This window comes from Cupressus sempervirens, chromosome 1, assembly GCF_028749045.1.
Source record: "Cupressus sempervirens isolate cs-2001-9-10 chromosome 1, ASM2874904v1, whole genome shotgun sequence".
NCBI classification, from domain to species: Eukaryota; Viridiplantae; Streptophyta; class Pinopsida; order Cupressales; family Cupressaceae; genus Cupressus; species Cupressus sempervirens.
The window spans coordinates 151,353,809-151,373,592 of record NC_143118.1 but is presented as its reverse complement, the minus strand read 5'-3'; the positions used below and the strand labels follow the sequence as shown (position 1 = coordinate 151,373,592).

At 37.2% G+C, this 19,784-nt stretch overlaps 1 protein-coding gene across 1 annotated transcript in view; it reads left to right on the top strand.

Moving 5' to 3' along the window:
* LOC149576612 (putative mitochondrial-processing peptidase subunit beta, mitochondrial) overlaps nt 1–16,858 on the top strand; it is a 48,357-nt gene extending 31,499 nt beyond the window's left edge. The window contains exons 2-9 of the mRNA XM_089818489.1: nt 836–1,000; nt 1,586–1,723; nt 1,850–2,001; nt 2,143–2,251; nt 15,141–15,239; nt 15,750–15,815; nt 16,005–16,112; nt 16,438–16,858. Of these exons, the coding sequence (XP_089674615.1) occupies nt 836–1,000; nt 1,586–1,723; nt 1,850–2,001; nt 2,143–2,251; nt 15,141–15,239; nt 15,750–15,815; nt 16,005–16,112; nt 16,438–16,527 (927 nt within the window). The 3' untranslated portion in view covers nt 16,528–16,858. The remainder of the gene's footprint in view (nt 1–835; nt 1,001–1,585; nt 1,724–1,849; nt 2,002–2,142; nt 2,252–15,140; nt 15,240–15,749; nt 15,816–16,004; nt 16,113–16,437) is intronic.
* The last annotated feature ends 2,926 nt before the right edge of the window (nt 16,859–19,784 follow it).

The window sequence follows — 19,784 nt, the reverse complement described above, 5'->3', positions numbered from 1 at the left end:
AAGGGGATGCATTCTTTGACCACTACTCTTTGTTTATTGCAGGAGGAAAAGGTTGGAGCAGTGGATTTGGAGGATGCTGATTTCAAGGAACTCTTTTAAGTTCCTGATTGAGGACTGGGTGCAGATGATGCTGTCAAAGTCTAGTGTGCTAAAGAAGGCTTAGCTTGAGCCTCTTTGTTCCTCTTGTGTTTCTTCTGGATGGTTCCTTCTATGATGGTCTCTTTTTGGTGTTTTTTCCACTGGGCTTATGGTTCTCGTTAGTTTCAGTTGGTTTAGCCCTGCATGGCAGACAAACAAAACTTTTAATAACTATAGTATGATGCTTAAGGCTTGTATATTGTTGATTAGTATCCATAGTCTTTATATGGTGTGGTTAGATACTGTGGAAGTGTTAGTTATGGTTTATACTTTTGTAGCTAGCAGCTGGTTCTGGTTTTTGATATTAAATAGCTAGATGTTTTGTTTTTGGTTTGCATAGTGCTGTCAATCTGCTGACAGTTGCATTTCTGCTTAGGTTGCCCTTTGGGTGTCATAATTAAGGGACAACATCCTTGTTTTTTGCTGCTATTAATATCAAAAACAACATTTACCACATCGCTATATTGCAGGGTACTTTTTAATTTGAAATACTTTTCTTAATAGAAAACTATCTTGTGTCGACAAAGTTTTAATTCTTGTGTAGATAATGATTGTTCTTAAGGCGGAGTTTGAAAGTACTATGTATGTGGATGTTTACTATTCACTTTTCCAGATTTTTCTGCAAATTGTTTGATGTATTATATGTTCTGTGTTGTCAGAGAAGATGCCTGATATTTTTTGTTCTGCATTTGAACAGGTGGAGGGTCAAAAAGAGGAGGTGATTTTTGATCTTTTGCATTCGGCAGCATTCTTTCAATCTCCACTAGGGAGAACTATTTTGGGACCTGCAGAAAACATTAGAACTATATCGAGAAATGACTTGCACCAGTATATCTCTACTCATTACTCTGGCCCTAGAATGGTATGCATTTTATCCTTGTAGCCCTCATTGCACATAACCACTGCCATTGTATACTGTGCTAGAATGGTATGACTGGTTATCTTTGCAACTGTCTTCTCTTTTTGAAATGTTTTTTTGTCTGATGTTTAAAGGGCGTTTGTCTTCTCTTTCTGAAATATAGATATTTTTTTGACTGGTAAGGCTGGGGTTCCAAACAGAGGACCTCATCCCTGTATTCTGGAAAGCAACATCTGCCAGCAACCAACTTGAAACACACTTGAGTAGCAATGTCCACCAAGGGACTTGGTCTTGTTAACTATAACCAAACAATCAACAGACATACCAATCCACAATGCACCCATGTGCCTCTTTATGAAATATTTTAGCATTCACATTATGAAATATTTGAGTTGAAACTGACATTACCATTGCGATTCTCCAAAATAATCACGTCCTTTACCGTTCTGGAAGTTAATGTTTTTTCGTGAAGGCCTGACAATTTTTTTTTACATGAAGTTCAATCTCATACAGTGCAGCAATTTTTGTACACATTAATGAAGTACCGGCCTCTAATGAAATAGTATTTAACATCAATCAGTGATGCAGGTTGTATCTGCAGCAGGCGCTGTTAAACATGAAGAAATTGTAGATCAAGTAAAAAGATTGTTTACAAATCTTTCTACTGATCCTACAACTGTCAGACAGTTAGTGGAGAGAGAACCCTCAGTCTTCACTGGACATGAGGTTAAGCCTAATGATGTTCAATTCTGGCTGTTGATGACCTGTTCATAAACATGTTTGATGTTTCTAATGAATTTGTTAAAAACTTCAGCCTTGTATGCTGGCTAATAACTGTATTATTTGTTTCAGAATCGCATTGTAGATGATGATATGCCTTTGGCACATGTTGCTGTAGCTTTTAAAGGAGCTTCATGGACCGATCCAGACTCAGTTGCATTGATGGTGATGCAAGCTTTACTGGGGGGCTGGAGAAAGAGTGCTGGTGCTGGTGTAAACATAGGGTATGGAGTTGACACATATAACTCTATGATGACTACTTACAGTAGATATATTCAACTGCATATGTTGTATAACTACACTTTGAATTAATAATTTAGTTAGAATCCGAGCTTATGGATGAAATTTAAATAATTCAACAATAGGTCAGAACTTGCACGGAAGGTTGCTGCAAATGACCTAGCAGATAGTATTACGGCATTCAACACAAATTTTACAGATACAGGTCTTTTTGGTGTCTATGCTGTAGCAGAGGTGAGATTTGTATCTTGTATTTTTTCCTTCTGTTCTTATCAGAGTACTTTATTCAGTGTCCATCTCATGGGAAGCTGAATATTTTAAATTGATTCTGAATACAGGTTTCTACTAATTATTTTCAATTAAGGTGGTTACTATCATTTGAAGGTGTATCTTTGGCTTTGTTTAACTTAATAGGTTCCTAACTATGGGGATCTTCATTACATGTATAACAGCTATCACTTTGTTATGTGGGAAATGACTAACAAAACAAGAGTAAAATTGGTCTGCTGCTAAAACATGGACAGTAGCTCAGATTATAATCCATTTCAATTTTTTTGAATGATTATTCCACAACCAATAAAATACATACGAATTATGGGAACGACATGCCCTAGACAACTCCAATAGATGTTGGAAAGACGGTATGAACAAATTTCCATTTGAGTAGGCTAAATCTTTTTGGTAGGTGTGTAAATATGAGTTCATGGGCCTTACTACTTGCATCCAAGAAGGGTATTTGCATTGGTAGATATCCCCATTTTTGCTCGCAATTGGAGGGTCTCCAGTTTGGTGGTATTACAGGCATACCAGATCTGTCTGGAATGTATGCACATGTTAAGGGCGATAAACATTGGTGTCAACTCTGGGAATTCTCCTCTTGGCTGAGGCCATAACTGAAATAAATTCACAAATTTCAACCAAATTGATTGAAACAACATATATAAATTTCTAAGTTACCAATTCTGGTTTTGGTGCTGATGCGGGTGAGGGTGCTGATCCCTGGATGCACGGATTTTTTTTTTTTGGGGGGATTTTGGATGCCTCCATACATAAGTGTGTGTGTGTGTGTATATATATATATATATAAAGTTGTCAACTATAATTTATGTATGCAAAGAAATACAAGAAATATTAAATATACAAAAATAAACCGTCCATTGAATCATTATAATAATCAAGTTGGAATAACACTATAACACTAATGTCTAATTAGTAAATTACTCAAGTTCGAGATTCAAATGCAATTCAAATTACAAAATCAAAACATAGTTCATGGTTCAATCACAATGTTGATTAATCAAGAGTCAAGGCTTAAGATTCACAAATCACATTCAGTCATTCAGAATCATAAGGATTCTTAAAAAAATCCACATTCTCATCATCTCCTCCTGCAACACTTGCAAGTTCATTTGAACCATGCATGGTTCCAATTGTGCTCGATGTATGTGCTATGATGTTATCAACATCATCATCCATCATCACAATAAGATCCTGAAGTGTTGCATCCAAGTTTGCAGATTCAGGGGCTACATCCCAAAGCTTGGTTGATCCACCCTTGTATCCATCCTCCTTACGTGACAAAAAGACAAAAGTTGGTATGTATATAAACCAAGTCCTCAGCTATCTTTGATCCCAACCAATTGCACTTCACTAAATGGATATAGGAGTATGTACTCCAATTCCGGTCAGCAACAGAAGAACTTGCAACCTGCATAGTGTTCATAAAAATTTAAAATTAAACATACAAATGAAAAACAAATTAGAGAATGTTAAACACTAAAGTGTAGAATACAATTGCTAAATAAATAAATAAATGAAAACTTGTGAGAGGATCTTGATTGCAAGAGGTTGTAGATGCTTGAATGGTTGACCATACACGTACCACCATGTGGTAGCTCCCATGTTATTTTGGTCCTTTATTGCATATGGAGTAAGTTTTGATCTTGAAGCAAATAAGCCAAATTCTTGCCTCACCTTTTTGTGCATTTCATTATCTGGGAAGAGTCTTGCAAATGTAGTGTAGCACCCAGTTGCAACTTCTTCATCTGCATATGGTGCAATTATATTCGACATAGCAAGTATTTCTTGGCTATAGTACCTTGGAGATAAGGCATATGCAAGGAGGTAGTCATCCTCTCCTATGATGATGAATGATATCCTCCACATTTTTGCACAAGGCTTCACATTCTATGGGGTTAGTCTCACGTGCTTGTATGGAGAGCTTCACCTTTTCTACCATGGTGTCCATGCCATCGTACACATCCCCCAAGCAAGGTGCATATGTATTGGCAAAGTGTAGCATAGTCATGAGAGGCACAGTGAAATCCAATACAAATTGCACATGAGCCCACCAATGCTCATCCAAGATCATACCCCTGACCTTCAAGGCTCTCTCTGAATTTGAAGCCTTCCATATAGCCCATTGGTTACAAATAACCATTTGGCCCAATGCTGATTGCACCTTGAGGAGTCGTTTCAGAACAACAATATGAGATGCAAGTCTAGTCTCAACAACCTATAAGCAAGTTGACAATATGACATCAAATATAAAATGAAGTTATAAACAATAAATTTGATATTGAACATGAATATAAAACTTATTCAAAATAAATATGTTAGTGTAAATAAGTATTTACTTATTACACTTACTTAAGTTTACTTAGGTTATTGCATTATTTAATTATTTTGCATTATTTAATTATTATTTTAGGTGAGACACTTAGGAGTTTGTGTACTCTCATTGAGTTACGCAACTTTAATTATGCACATGGTGTCTACAACACAGGAGTATGCATCATTCACTGATTTGTCATGATGACAACACAGTTATCCGCACTCCTCATTTAGCACATGTTGTCTACACCACTGATTTGTGTGCTACACCATTGTAGGCTTATCCTCACATCATCGTACTTAATTCCGTGCTCAATGGAGGATAACCCATATCTGGTGGACATGTGCCTGGTTGTATGACATATCATGATGCTGACTTCTATGCATTCTAGAAGCTCTCCTGAGGTCTTTATATTCAGGCACTCCTAGTGTACTCTCAACTAGTTATTGAACGAATATCGTCATTTTGATCATATTTTGTATATTTTGATCTACTGTGTGCTTGTGTTGAGTTCTTTAGTTCTTGGGTGAATTTTGGCCTAAGCCAAATTCTTACATGGTATCAGAGCTGAGGGAGATTCTCATCACGTAGCCGTTCGAGACCGTTCATGCTTTAGCACTTTGACACGAATCCGGAGGATCCGCAAAAATTGGGAGCATCTAGAGCCAGATTTGACCTCACTGTTGCGTCCGGAGCGTCGATTCGGTGAAGATCGACTATAAATTTGCCTATACTAGGTGAAAGTTGATTGTGAGGCAAATTTTTTTTGCAAATCGAAACCCAAAGGCCCCGATTTGCAGATCGAGTATGATTGTTTATTTGATTTGATTAGTTATTTTTCAGATCTAAATCTCTGCAATTTATTTGTATTTTCGAAATCATTATTTTTGGATTTATCCGACAAAGAAATTTTTTTTGGCCAAATTGGGCAGTGACTGCTCGGCTCGGCTCTATTATTTGTTGGTGGATTATTAATTCGCAGGGTTTAATTCATAATTTGCTAGCCTTTTATTCCACACGGCCCGACAACAATCCGCGTGCATACCCGTACTGTGCCCTCTGCTGAATCCGGCAAGGCCACGAATCCGACGGCCACAATCCAAGTTCCGGTGAGAAACTCAAGCCGACAGCATTGCCTTCCGTTTACAATGTGAGGCAGGGTTATTTTAAAGTCCCCAACACTCACAATTCCCACGAATGTGGGACAAAGTTTAAAAGGAAAGCGACGACAGCAAAAATTAATCCTTGTGCGCGGCATCTTCTGCCACCCACGTGGCGTCTTTTGTAGTCCTCCCGCCTGCCTATTCATTCGGACTACCTCGAATCCCGTCACGACATGTGTAACCGAAACGGCGCTGACCTGCCCACGTGGCATCTATAGATATAAACTTGCACCCTATAAGCACTGTGACAGGCCTAGTTAGGATTCCACGCGGGCGAACAGCAGTAGGACATGTGGCCAGCTACCACGTTAGACTTGGAGCACATTCAGCAGAACAAGCAGACGCCACCTCATCGTCGCATACAATAGCCCAGTTAGCTAATCTGTACGTCGAGCCAACAGGAACTGGAATGTTTGTACAGTTCCGTACATAGTGACATCATCCGAGGGTTGGTAGATGTTGACGTCATCAAACTAGTATCCTAAAATTGACGGCTGTCTGGACGTCATTTTTGGGCAAATTATAACTACTGCGACAGCCGTATGACCGTCAAATTTAACCTCATGATTTGCTGATGCAACCCCTCTCTAAATTCATTTGGGTTATTGCAATCCGACTTCAACAGGCCATAACTCGCACATTCGGACTCCAAATCAGGTGCAATTTTTTTTTGAAATTGGGTAGAATTTTCTAAATTTTTTAGTGGTGTAGCTAGCTTTTGGTTTTGGTGCACAGATTGTTCAAAAATTGCGTTTTTTGGCAACTGTACTTGGATAATCTTGCATTCTGCAACTTCAAATGCTCCGTACAGGCACATCTGGAGTCGAAAATAGGTTCTGTTTTTTTTGAATGTGCGTATTTTTTCGTCTAATTTTCAGATCTAGCATCAGATTGTAGGATTTTGTGGACAAAATTGTCACTTTCAGCAATAGGGCCTTTCTTTGCTTTGTAATGCTTCAGAATTGTAGCACATTGTAAAGTTTCAGATTTGTACTCTATTAAGAGGTTGTAACAAGCAAAATCAGAAGTCCACGAAGGCCAAAATTGGCAAGTGGCCCATTGTAATCGCACCATTGATAAAGTGCCCAAAGCATCTATTTTGGGGGGGTTTCTTGATTTAGTGAAAAGGGGGGGTGTTCTTGGTGTTGTGTTCTCTCTTTTTTTAGCACTTTTCTTTCATTTTCTGCATTATGGGCAACTTTAATTTTCCTAAATGAACTCCTCATAACTATGCTTCGTGGTCCATCAAAATGTTGTATCACTTAATGCATAATGGAGTTTCACAATATGTAGATGGTACTCTTCCTAAACCAACAGGTGATAATGTTTTTGCAAGTGATATTTCAAATTGGGTAGCCATGGATAGGAAAGCCCTAGGTGATATATGTTTGGGGGTAGATGATAAAATCATGTATCAAATTAAGAAATGTACTACATCCAAGGAAGCTTGGGATACCCTCGAAAGCCTTTATGGTAAAGTGTTTGAAGAGGATGTTTTTAAAATTGAAGATGAGCTTGTTTCCTTAGATCCTAAGTCATATGATTCAATCCAGGATTTCATCATCAAGGTGAATGAACTGAGAACAAAGCTTACTAATTGTGGGAGTTCTATAAAAGATGAGAGACTGATCTATCTCATACATAACAAGCTGCTATCAGAGTATTCTACATTTGTATCTTCTTTTAACACCTCAAAGACTACCTGAGGATCTGCCTACAAGAAAGTCACTTTTGATGAATATGCAAAACTGTTGGATGATGAAGAAAAAAAGTTGAAATCAATGGGGATTCTCAAATCACCTCAGTCCAAAGCATTGGTGGCCAACAATGAGGGTTCTCAAAACTCAGCTGGACAATCTTCAAATAAAGGAAAGGGTAAGAAGAAATGGAAAAAAGACAAATCAGAGGATGCAGAAAAGACAACACCACAATCCAATCAACAAGGCAAGTCCTCGAATTCCAACAAGAAAGGGGACAACAATAAGGAGAAGAAGTGTGCTTATTGCAAGAAAACGGGTCATGAAGAGCATGAGTGTTATCTCAAAAAGATTGATGAATTGACCAACATCACGAAGAAATATAATGTTCCATTGCCTAATACTTACAAGGAGAAAGGGTCTTCTTCAGATTCAAAGGGCAAAGGGCAAGCATTCATGGCAAATGCAAACTCTTCAAAGGAATGGATATTTGACTCAGGCGCCTCATATCACATGGGTTCTTCAAAGGAGGATTTTTCTTCATTGAATCACTCAAAGGTACCGCACATCTTCATGGGAAATGATAGCAAAATGGAGGTTGAAGGAAAAGGAAACGTGGAGATGGAAAATGGAGAGTTTCAAGAGGTTCTCTATGTTCCAAACCTAAGTTCGAATCTCCTATCAATCTACCAAATCACTCACCTCGGAGATAGACATAGAGTTGAGTTCCTTCCAGACTCAGTAAAAGTGCACAGTCTTCAAGATGATTCCTTGGCTGTAGTGGGGAAAGTGAATGATAACAAAAGGTTGTACACTTTCTCACATTTTGTACCCAAGTCTCCTTCAAAAGCCTTGTTATCTCAATCCAATTCAAACATGCAATTATGGCATGAGCGGTATGGTCATCTTGACTACCGCTATCTTCAGCAACTTTGCACATACCGAATGGTGAAAGGTCTACCTCAAATCAACTTTTCTAAGGGTGAGTGTTCAACAGATTCAGTGGATATACATTCAGAAGGGAAGTTACAAAGAGGGAAGTCTTCTAGAGCAACATGTGTTCTACAAATGGTTCACATGGTATTAGCAGGTCCTTTTGCATTCAGCCAGGGTCGCTACATACTTACTTTTGTTGATGACTTTTCAAGGTTCACTTGGGTCTATTTTCTTCATTGTAAGAATGAAGTGTTGGTAACATTTCTAGACTTCAAGGCCCATGTAGAACGGAAATCTAGGAAAGCCATCAAAGTACTCCGAATGGACAATGGAAACATGGATGTGAACAGAAGACTTATCGACTTTTGCAGACATGAGGGAATTGATCTTCAGACTCCTTCAGCATTCAGTCCGCATAAGATAGATGTTGCAGCACTGAGGATTAGAACTCTTAAGTCTATGGCAAGTTGAATGATTCATGCCAAGTCTCTAGATCTATCATTAGAAGTCGAAGCAATCTCAAGTGCCACTCACATTCTTAATCGTTCTCCTCATCGAGCCTTAGATGGCAAAAGTCCTTTTGAGGCATGCTGCGGCAGAAAACCTATTGTGACACACTTCAGAGTTTTCGGTTGTCCTGCATGGGCAAACAGATCTTCCAGGGGATGCAAGGCACAGTCATCTCAACCTTGTATTTTCATTGGTTATGAAGATGGTGTGAAGGCATACAGACTTCTAGATCCTGAGACACATCAAATATTTGTGGAGAAGGATGTACATTTTGAGGAAAGTTCATCAAGCTTGTCCTCTACTCCTCTTCGCACATCATACAGTGTGGAAATTGATAGTGACACCAGTGATAGTGCTTCCACAGATTCAGACACGTGGAGTTTTGTCGACAGATACAGTGAGAGGTCACTACATCAATTCAGTCCACATGCATGCATCGCCACAGTGATAGGTCCAGCACAACAGGGTACACTCAGTCTTCCAGATACAGGTTCAATGACAGATTTGGGGGACAGTATTGATGATCTACCTCTTCTTCTTGATGCAAAATTACCTTCTTCAGTTGTCACGAGGGTTCCATCTGACTCTCTTGTTCATTCTCTACATGATCGATCCTCACAGGTTGAAGTGATTGTGGATACTTATGATCAGCAGTTGCAGCAGGGTTCTTCATCAGTTGCAGAGATAGATAGTTCTTTGGGACAGGTTCTTCAGCTAGTTGAGCAAGTTTTAGAGATCACTTATCCATGGGATTCTTTCCACGCGCAATGGAAGCGTCTCATTTGTACCCTTGGCATTGTTTCTTCCTAAGGGGAGGAACACCATTCTGCAGTCTTGGATCAGCTTCTTCATTGGAGTGGTCACTGTTCGGCATTTTTCTTTGGGGGGGGGGGAGCCCATCCTGTCTCTCTTCCTCTTCTCATCATTCTCTTATGTATATACTGGATGTATGTCGTAATGGGGGGGTCTTGATTATTCCATCCATCTATGCATCCCTATTTATCTCTCTTTTTGGGGGAGGGTTTTTCCCATGAGGTTTGCCCTCTTTCCCCGCTTTATAGGAGATTGCATATCATTATGTACATGGGTACCTAACATGGCCTAGTAGCCAGGACCCATATTGCATTGCATCCTAGATTTCGTAAGCTTAAGGGCATTCCCCTAAGTTGCACTTAAGGGGGGTTGTTGGTGTAAATAAGTATTTACTTATTACACTTAAATTTACTTAGGTTAATGCATTATTTAATTATTTTGCATTATTTAATTATTATTTTAGGTGAGACACTGAGGAGTTTGTGTACTCTCATTGAGTTACGCAACTCTAATTATGCACATGGTGTCTACAACACAGGAGTATGCATCATTTACTGAGTTGTCATGATGACAACACAGTTATCCGCACTCCTCATTTAGCACATGTTGTCTACACCACTAATTTGCGTGCTACACTATTGTAGGCTTATCCTCACATCATCACACTTAATCCCGTGCTCAATGGAGGATAACCCATATCTGGTGGACATGTGCTTGGTTGTATGACATATCATGATGCTGACTTCTATGCATTCTAGAAGCTCTCCTGAGGCCTTTATATTAAGCACTCCTAGTGTACTCTCAACCAGTAATTGAACGAATATCGTCATTCTGATCATACTCTGTCTATTTTGGTCTACTGTGTGCTTGTGTTGAGTTCTTTAGTTCTGGGGTGAATTTTGGCCTAAGCCAAATTCTTACAAAATAAATAAATGAAACTAAGTAATTATAATTTTAAATCTACCTTCAACAACTCCAACTCGGAGAATGATTTGAATATAGACTGTGACATTTGGTGGTTTGTTACAAACATTTGCATCTCCCCGCCCTCTTGGTATATTTGCTTCACCCAATCTATTTGGGTGCCAATTTGTTGCATGACCAAGTTGAGAGAGTGTATGGTGCATGGTGTCCAAAAAATATGATTGTATTGAAACTCAACCAATGCACCTACTCCCATACAATTCGTGGCATTATCTCTGACCACCTGGTCTACATTCTCACTAACCACCATCTCTATTGACTCAATGAGAATTCTAGAAATGAATTGTGAGTCCATAACTTGTCATTCACAATCAATAGCCCTCAAAAACATTGCCCCTTTGGGGTACATTGCAATCACATTTATCAATGGGTAGTTTCTTGTGTCTTTCTATCCATCGGACACAATAGTTATGCCTAAAGTTTTCTAAGATGTCCTGATTGGTTGAAGAGCTTTGTCTATAGATATCTTTTCTTTTTGCAAAAGAGTAGTACTCACCTTTTCATACCCAGGGCTAATGTAATCAGCTGGTGCTCTAAGGATGGCTGTAGCCATTTCTTTCCAATATGGCGATCTTACCAAATTGAAAGGAAGACCATTGGCATAAAGTCAACGTGCAATTGCTTCATCAACAATCTTTCTTGCCTCCATTTTGAATGCTTGATCTTGGACCTCTTTTGCGGGTAATAACTTCTACTTCATCATCCTCTCCCACTTCCAAGAATGGATGTTTGGAGGATGCAACATCATCGGTGGGCACATTTACTTTGCTCTTTCTAGAGGAAGGTTTGCAAAAACTTGTTTTTGAATTGCTCACTAAAACGATCAGCAGCCTCTTGTTCTTTTATGAATCTGGCTAACTGTGCATCGCACAACCTTTTTCCATCTTTACTTCCCTTGTACAATGCTATTCCTTTACTAGTAGGGCCCATAAAATGAGCTTTGACCTGAGAATATGACCTGTTGAATGGTTTACTATGACATACATTGTGTCTCCAAATGTATGACTCACCTCTAGAAACCTGTGATGATCTTGTGGTGTGACTCCATAATAGAGATGCCGCATCAATATTGAAGTTATCACTTCGTTCTTGCCCTGCTGCTGAACTTTGACTATCAGTAGTGGCCATTCTTGAACAATAGAAACTACAAATCTAATAAGAAAATAGAAAAAATTAACTTAGAGATGTTTAAAAAAACTTACTCCATTTCTTTACAAAAACAAAAAAACCAAAATATCTTGAAAAATTTCTTCTAAAACTTGAAAAATTCATGAACTAAAAAAAATCACTACAAAAGCTCATGAAATGATCGAATGCTTACTTTATATGCTTAATCGTCCTTTGTGGAAGCTCAATAGACACCCTACGAATGATCTTCTTCAAAACTAATGACCTTGCTTTCAGCATGCCACAATGGAGACCAAATGTGAAGAGAGCCCAGCTGCAAACAAAATTGGAAGAATGGGCAATGAATGGCCTCTTTTAGGGTCGTTTTAGGGTTGTGAGGCAAATAGGAGGGAAAAAAATAATAATAAAAATTTAAATCACATGTTCTATTAAGTCACTCAAGTGACTGGACGCTTTTGATGCAGGAGCATCTTGCATGGAAAAAAAAAAATTGAAAAAAAAAAAAAATTTGTGGAGGAGAGAGAAAGTGACGAAAATTAGAGGAGAAATAATAAAAAAATAAAAAAAGGGAAAAAGGAGAAAAGAAAGGAAAAGAGGATTTTTATTTTCGAGGTGCATAGGTGGCATAAATAGAAAAATAAGAAAAATAGTTGTCATTACATTAATCGAGGTGTGTAGGTAGAAATTCTAGAAGGTTTTGGATAAATCATGTATTTAATATTTGTTGGGTGCTTAGTTGTATTTGGGTGAGAATTTAATATTTATTTAAAGGTAGTTGTATTTACCTTTTATCCCACATTGGTTGTGTTTGTAATGTCTTGGGTTAGAAGTTCCTATTTAAGCAAGGCTTATTATCATTTGTAATCAAGTTCGGAAAATAGAAGCTCTTCAAGTGTAAGCTCTTGTAGTGAATTTTCAAGTATTAATGGATGCTTTATGAAGCATTTTTGTCATCTCTATCTTCATATTGTTTCATTCTTGATTGTGAGTGGGTAGAGTGGTGTGGCCCTCTATCAGCTTTACACAACTGGATGCTCACAAGATGCGCCTGGATGCTCTTCGGAGCATTGCACGCGCATCCACAGGAGAAGATGGTGCTTTCTGACAGCACCCACCACACATCCTCCCACATCCACGCACCAGTCTGCATCCGCATTCACAACCCCCTCCAGGCCAAATGCATCGGTAACTTAGATAAATTTCAAAGAAATTTCTTGGTATGAATTTTATTAACTAAAAATTGAAAAAAAACTCAGCTCCGATACCTTGAAATAGTATTAAAATGAATTGAATGAGAAGAAAACTCCTTGGAAAGACACTACGAAACATGTTTCTGAAGCTGAAACAATTGACAATTGAAACAAATAAGGTTACTAAAACTAACTACATGACTAATATGGACATTAAATATTTATATTATAATTTTAATAGTAACTGAAACAAATGTGAGGAGCATGATTCTCAGGGTCCAATGATTGCAAAAGTGAAGGTATGGAAAATGAAGCCTAGGGTTTTTTGAAGTTTCTTATATTTTCAAGTAGAAAATGTTTAAAATTTGCTCCTACTCCTCTTTGTTGTTTTTGTTGGTTAGAAAGAAAAAAAATGCCTTGCCTTGAAAAATTTGCTTGACATTGGATTACTGTGGAAATTGCCAACTCATCACTAAAATTGGTTGGCTATGTTTGTGTGGAAATTGCCAATTTAACTCCAGAAATTTTGTTTACGCGCTTGTTGTTTCCACACAATTCTATCCAAGAACAACCAAACCCTGCATAAATTCCACGGCAATTGAAGTGTGTCCCCATTTCTGGTATGACTTGTACCCAAGAATGCTGCTATTTCTAGCCAATAAAGCACAGGTTATTCTTACTCTTAATTTGTTTACAACAATAAATCCTTTCCTGGTTTCTACAGATTTTGAGCCATGGTGCAAAAAATTGTGATGAAGATGTTTCCTTTATTTTTATCATAGGTCAGGTTCCCAGTAGATTTCCTCAAATACCAAAAGGAAGACTAAACATGAAAAATTCAAATTAAGTATTTTAATCATGTTAAAATTAAAAATTAGTAAAAATTTAAACATATTAAGTTATATTTAAAAATTTAAATAGATTAAATAATGTAAAATCTAATCTAATTATAATTGATATTTCAATCCATAAACTGCAGGATTGTGCTAATGTATATTAATAATAAAATTTGCCGTGTTTATAATTTGCAGCATACCATGGCTGTCAAATGAAATTAGTCTGTCATCATCTCAGACTGTCATATACAAAATGGGGAGCAGCCACAAAGGCAAAAATGGAAAGCCCTAACTGGTGAGTGCAACGACTGCCAAAAATGCTTGATTAGAATGATGAGAGACTGGCTAAATCCAAACAAAACCTGACCAAACTATAGCCATACATCATGAAATAAAGGCCGGGGAAGAGTGAAAAAAAGCTTTTCAAATCCAGGACCTGAAATCCTTCACTCTGCTTCCCAGTAAAACTCATCAAAAGCCACCACCTATGCGAATCTCGCAAACTACAGAAGATTATCTCTGTTGTCAATCCCCACCAGGTAACAAAGAAAATCCCTGCAGCCCAATTTGGTGAAGAACAAGAGCTTACACGTCCAAGTTGAGCAGGAAGGGTTGCTTTTGCAGCACTGCCCCTGGCTGGAACAGCTTAGGGATAAGGACTCTCAGCACCTCCAGCGAGAAGCACAATATTAATGTTGTCCACTAGGAAGTTGGCATTGATTCCCTCAAAGCAACAACAGATTCTACACTTTCAGATCTCCAATGTTGAGCAAAGACGCTAGAATCTCAAGGAAATACCCACATTCACTCTGTAGCCCACGGACTTGATTCCAACAACAAGAAGAGTTGTTGGTTGTGTTATTGCTAGATTTACAATGACGTGCTTTCCAATATTTATCAATATCATAATCACTTTCCAATATTTATCAATATCATACTCATCTCTGCTACAAACCCCAAAAGTTTCAAGCTCTATGCATGTTTATAAAATTAGTCACACTGATTTGTAGTTTTAAAAGCACAAAGGTGCAAGGCTCTACAATAGCAAGGACAGTTGGATTTGTAAAATTTCTCCAGTTATGCAATTTTGTCCTCATATAGCGGATTTTTGTCTATGTAAGTAATATGCCATCCTAGTTGTAGATATAGTTAATAATTATTAATTTATTATTCATTCTTATTTGATCTTTCAAATAACAAATGAAAATGGTATTAAACCACTTGCATCTTACATTCTTTTTCTCATTTCCAGCCAGATCGCTTGGAGGATTTAGCTTACACAATAATGAATGAGATGAGTAGGTTGACACAAGATGTTTCTGATGTTGATGTGATTCGAGCTCAGAATCAGGTAACTGCTAATTGAACATCAGTGATCATATAAATGAGTGTAAGACCATTACAAGTAGGTTTTATGGGGAAACAATTTCTTGTTTGTCCTGTAATATGGAGCTTTATAAATCATATTCAATATGAATTGTTCTCTATGCTACTTTGTAGTTTGAAATTTTGAAGTTTTGGCAATTGATGGCATATAGAATTCATATAATGCTATTAGAAATTTTCAGCCTTGATTTTTTTTTGCATGCAAGTAACAAAAACTGTTGATCTGTCCATAATATCATGATTTTTGACTAAAGAGTGGAGGGCACAACTTGGAACTTAGTTTGTTTTCATCTGTGGTTTTGTTATGCTTACCTGTACTAAACCAAGGCGAAACTTTGCTACTATGGTTGTTTTATTTTCTTTATCATTTGTGAAGGACTGCCTGTCTTGAGAATGCTAGGCATGCTATTTAATAGTTAGCAGCAAGCTTGTATTGTGACGCCAAAATTGAATATATTGCATCTGTTCTATGCAGTTAAAATCGTGTTTGGTACTTCACATGGATGGCACTAGTTCTGCTGCTGAAGATATTGGCCGTCAGGTAATCTGAAATCTCTTAATTGAATGTGTTTTATTTTGTCCCTGACAAAAATTGAACCATTTTTAGTTATATCTGTGAACGCGCTATGATTGATATTTTACCACCAAGTATTAATTTTGTTTTAAGCAGTCTATATATTCATCATATGTTAGCTTCTCATATCGATAATGTTTCTTCTTTCTTTGGCAGCTGCTTACATATGGTCGAAGGATCCCTCTTGCCGAGTTTTTTGCTCGAATAGATGCTGTTGATGTTGATACTGTCAAGAGGGTCGCAAATCATTTCATGTCTGATAGGGTGGGATTTCTCTCGAATTCTAGTACATTATTGGATTATTTGTAGCCCTTCAAACAAAGTTTGACCCTAACTTGGGGAGAATAGTCTAGAAAGCACTGAGTTTTTAAGTATGTAAATATCATCAGTGATTTGAATTATTTGGTTTATTTGATTATTTCTATGGTTTTATGGTACTTTTAGATATGTTCTGCATTGATCTATACCAGATGCGCATGTGCTTTTCCAGTTGAAATTTGTTTTGATTAGATTCTGTGCAACTCTGGATTAAATGTTACATTAAGGTAGTTTTGGTCTGATTGTTAGCATTGTTCTGTGCATTGTGCAGGATGTTGCCATTTCAGGGATTGGCCCCATTCGGCGGCTTCCTGATCATGCTTGGTTCCAGAGTCGCACATCACTTGGTTACCAGAATTAAACCTTTATTTAACATGGAAAATATTTGCTATTGTATTATAAAATTCATCAGTCCAGATTTTTCCATTCTGGGCAAACAGCATCCAAGAAGTCCATAGAAATCCCAATTTTTTTCTATCTTTGCCCAAGTTTCTGGGACGAGAACAGGGGACAGGAGGAGGCTTTTGCAGGAGGCCATTTTTACGAAACAGCAATTAAAAAAAAATGGTATTTAATAAAAGTATAGTAGATTTCAAGTATTCATAGGATAAGATATTCATCATATACGTTTTAGAACCTTAACATTAGAGCTGACGAGAGTTGACAGAAATTAACATATTTCATTGCTTTCATCAATTGTTCATACTATACATATATTACTTGTTTCGATAGCTATGTAAACGCCAGATCCACTCGATTAACAGAGTTATTAAAACAATTTGTATATACTAAAGGATAATAAATAATAATATAATGAAATTCAACACACAATAGCTGATACACACGTGCTTCTAACAATAGCATATACACACGTGCTTCTAGCATTTTGCAGATGACATATTGAGTCTGTATTTATTGATCTTGAATAGTTGGACAATGTCGCAGCCACAACTTATAAAACAACAATGCGGCAATCTCAAGTGTAAATAACAGTAAATAAGAATCACTTGACATTGTGTCGAAAACTGCAAACTGCTGTACAACTGTGCTTACAGCAGGATCGAGGAATATATGGATAACATTGACAAAGATTGAAGCTTATTTTCAATCATAATTAGCTTTCTAATAATTGGACAAAAGATGTACCATTTTCTACCGTGCGCGCTAGGGGTTGCCCCCTACATGTGCTGTTTGTTAGTAATTCAGAGTTTCAAGCTCCCAAAGTCATCTGCTTCTGAAGCTTCTTTTTATACGAGGCACATATTTGTCATATTGGATAAAACATGATCATATCGATACTTTTCATACATAATGCACATATGGATCTTTCGTTATAAAGGCAAGGTTGAGAGCGAGTATTACACAAGATCATGTCAAGCGTCTTATCCTACAATATGAGAATAATTAATAAAATCAGATGACAACTAGTATGTTGTACAAATATTTTTAGTTTCTTAAGTGATTATGCAAATAATTATGAGTAGGACCTAACTAATAACTAGTTAGATAACATGCTTATTTACATTGCATAGGGAAAATTAGATAAATAATACCATTGTTTGCACTGACATTCCCTTTAAGTGTAATTTATGAAGCAAATAAATGTAAACTATGCTATGATTCAAAGATGTGTTTTTTGTTGAAAGATGTCTCACAAATAGGGCAAAGTAGAAAAGCCTTGCAGTAAAAAACCCTTTCTAAAGAGAGAATACATGAAAACAATCATGTGCAAATGATAGAATAATGATGAATTGAGGATCTAATATGACCTCTCAAAGTATTCATCCATCATAAATATGCAAATGAGACCCCCCATTGGGGCAAGAGACAATATACACTACCATAATGAAATTTCTTCTATGATAATGGTAAATGTTTGAACACAGAGAAGAATCTAATGCTTCTAAATGACAAGTCTTACCTTGTGAAGGAACAAGTCTCGTGGTCGATGTAAAAGAACTCCAACTCCAAGAAGAGAGATGAGGGGAGAAGTCTCATGATGAGTGTTTTAGAAAATTGATCTAGTGTCTCCATGCTAGAGATTGCCACAACAAAATCATGTGTTGCCCTAGTTAAAAAAGTTGAAACATTAAGATTGCATGGAAGCTCATGAACTATCTCTTTGAAGTTAATGGATATTTGACAATTTGTCAATGTTCCTTATTGGCCTTTCAATTATCAAGGTTCCTCCTCCTTCCATATTGCTTTTTGATCCCCTTATCAAGCATCCTTGATGTTCAAAATCCACCTTGTAACAACTTCTAAGTAATTGTCACCTTTACGAGGCTTCAAGCTATTGACATTCTGTATACTTGTCCATTTTGAATCACGTCCCCTTTTGTCCTCTACACACTCAAAACTCTCCTAGCCTAAAAACCTTAGTGTTTAATTCATTGAGCTTCTCCTTCACCTTGGTCAATCATTAACACTAAAATCCATGTAATGCCTCGTTAAGGAACCCTTGAGAAATGTAAATTGTAGTATATTGCTTAAGGTGTATGTATGTGCTTTCAATTATATTGTTTCCACATTGTTATTTTGATGTTGCATAAACTTAAAAAAAATAAAAATTGTTTAGTAAATATAATGACATATTAAGTTAATTTCTCTTGGGTTCCCTACTGGGACATTACAATCCAAATTTGAGTTCTCTATCTATAATGTCCAAATGAGTTACCATAGCTTTGTTAGCATGAATGCTAATGATACTATTTTGTGGAGTATCTCGAGCATTGGAGAGTATTGATATGTTGCATTCATGTCTGTGTTTGTTATTGATGTCAACACAACATGGTTTCTGTAAAGACTGACTGAGTAGAAGAGAAAGATCTTGATGGTACAGACAATGGTTTGATTGTCCGGTCATGCGTAGTTATGGACATGTTCAACACAATGTCTTGATGACGTGATCAAGTGCATAGAGTCTAAGTCGAAAACGTACGAAATTTGTACTTCATTTACAGAGAGTAGTTCATAGACAATATTGGGAAAGAAGTTCTCGATGTTTGTTTGCTATCTTGCATCTGAGATGTAATGAGAAGATGCGTAGTGAGGCAGTAACAGAGGACAGTCCACTGATGATGTCAATGAGTGTGCAACCCTTAGTATCTCATGTGTGAAGTTTTGTATATATTGTGAGCCAACAGTGCTATTATAATTGTAATTAATTAATTATTTTATTTTGATTAAGTGGGAAAGCCTCAAGGCCGACTCAAGGAATTATTATGAAGATATGGTATAAAGGAAAGATGTTTTCCTTGATTGAAAAGTGTATGATGTGTATTGAGATTGTTGTTGAAGTGCGAAGTATGAAAATAAGCAGAGTGCTTACTGAATGCATGTAAGCGATCCAAGGGATTATTGGATGTGAGATTCAAGATCTGGTTACAAGATCTGAAGAAGTAGAAGTCCGGTTGATAGGACAAAGATAGATGAAGAAAATACATTTCAGTTCTATTATTCTGTAAGGAATAATACATAGAGCATTTGGACAGTGGGTTCATTGGTCTTGCCCTTGAAGTTGTTTGGGTAGTGGGTCTAGCTGTCTTCCACAACTCCTAACAGGGTTGAAATCTCCTAACAAGGATTTAAAGTCTCTTGACAGGGACTCATATGTAC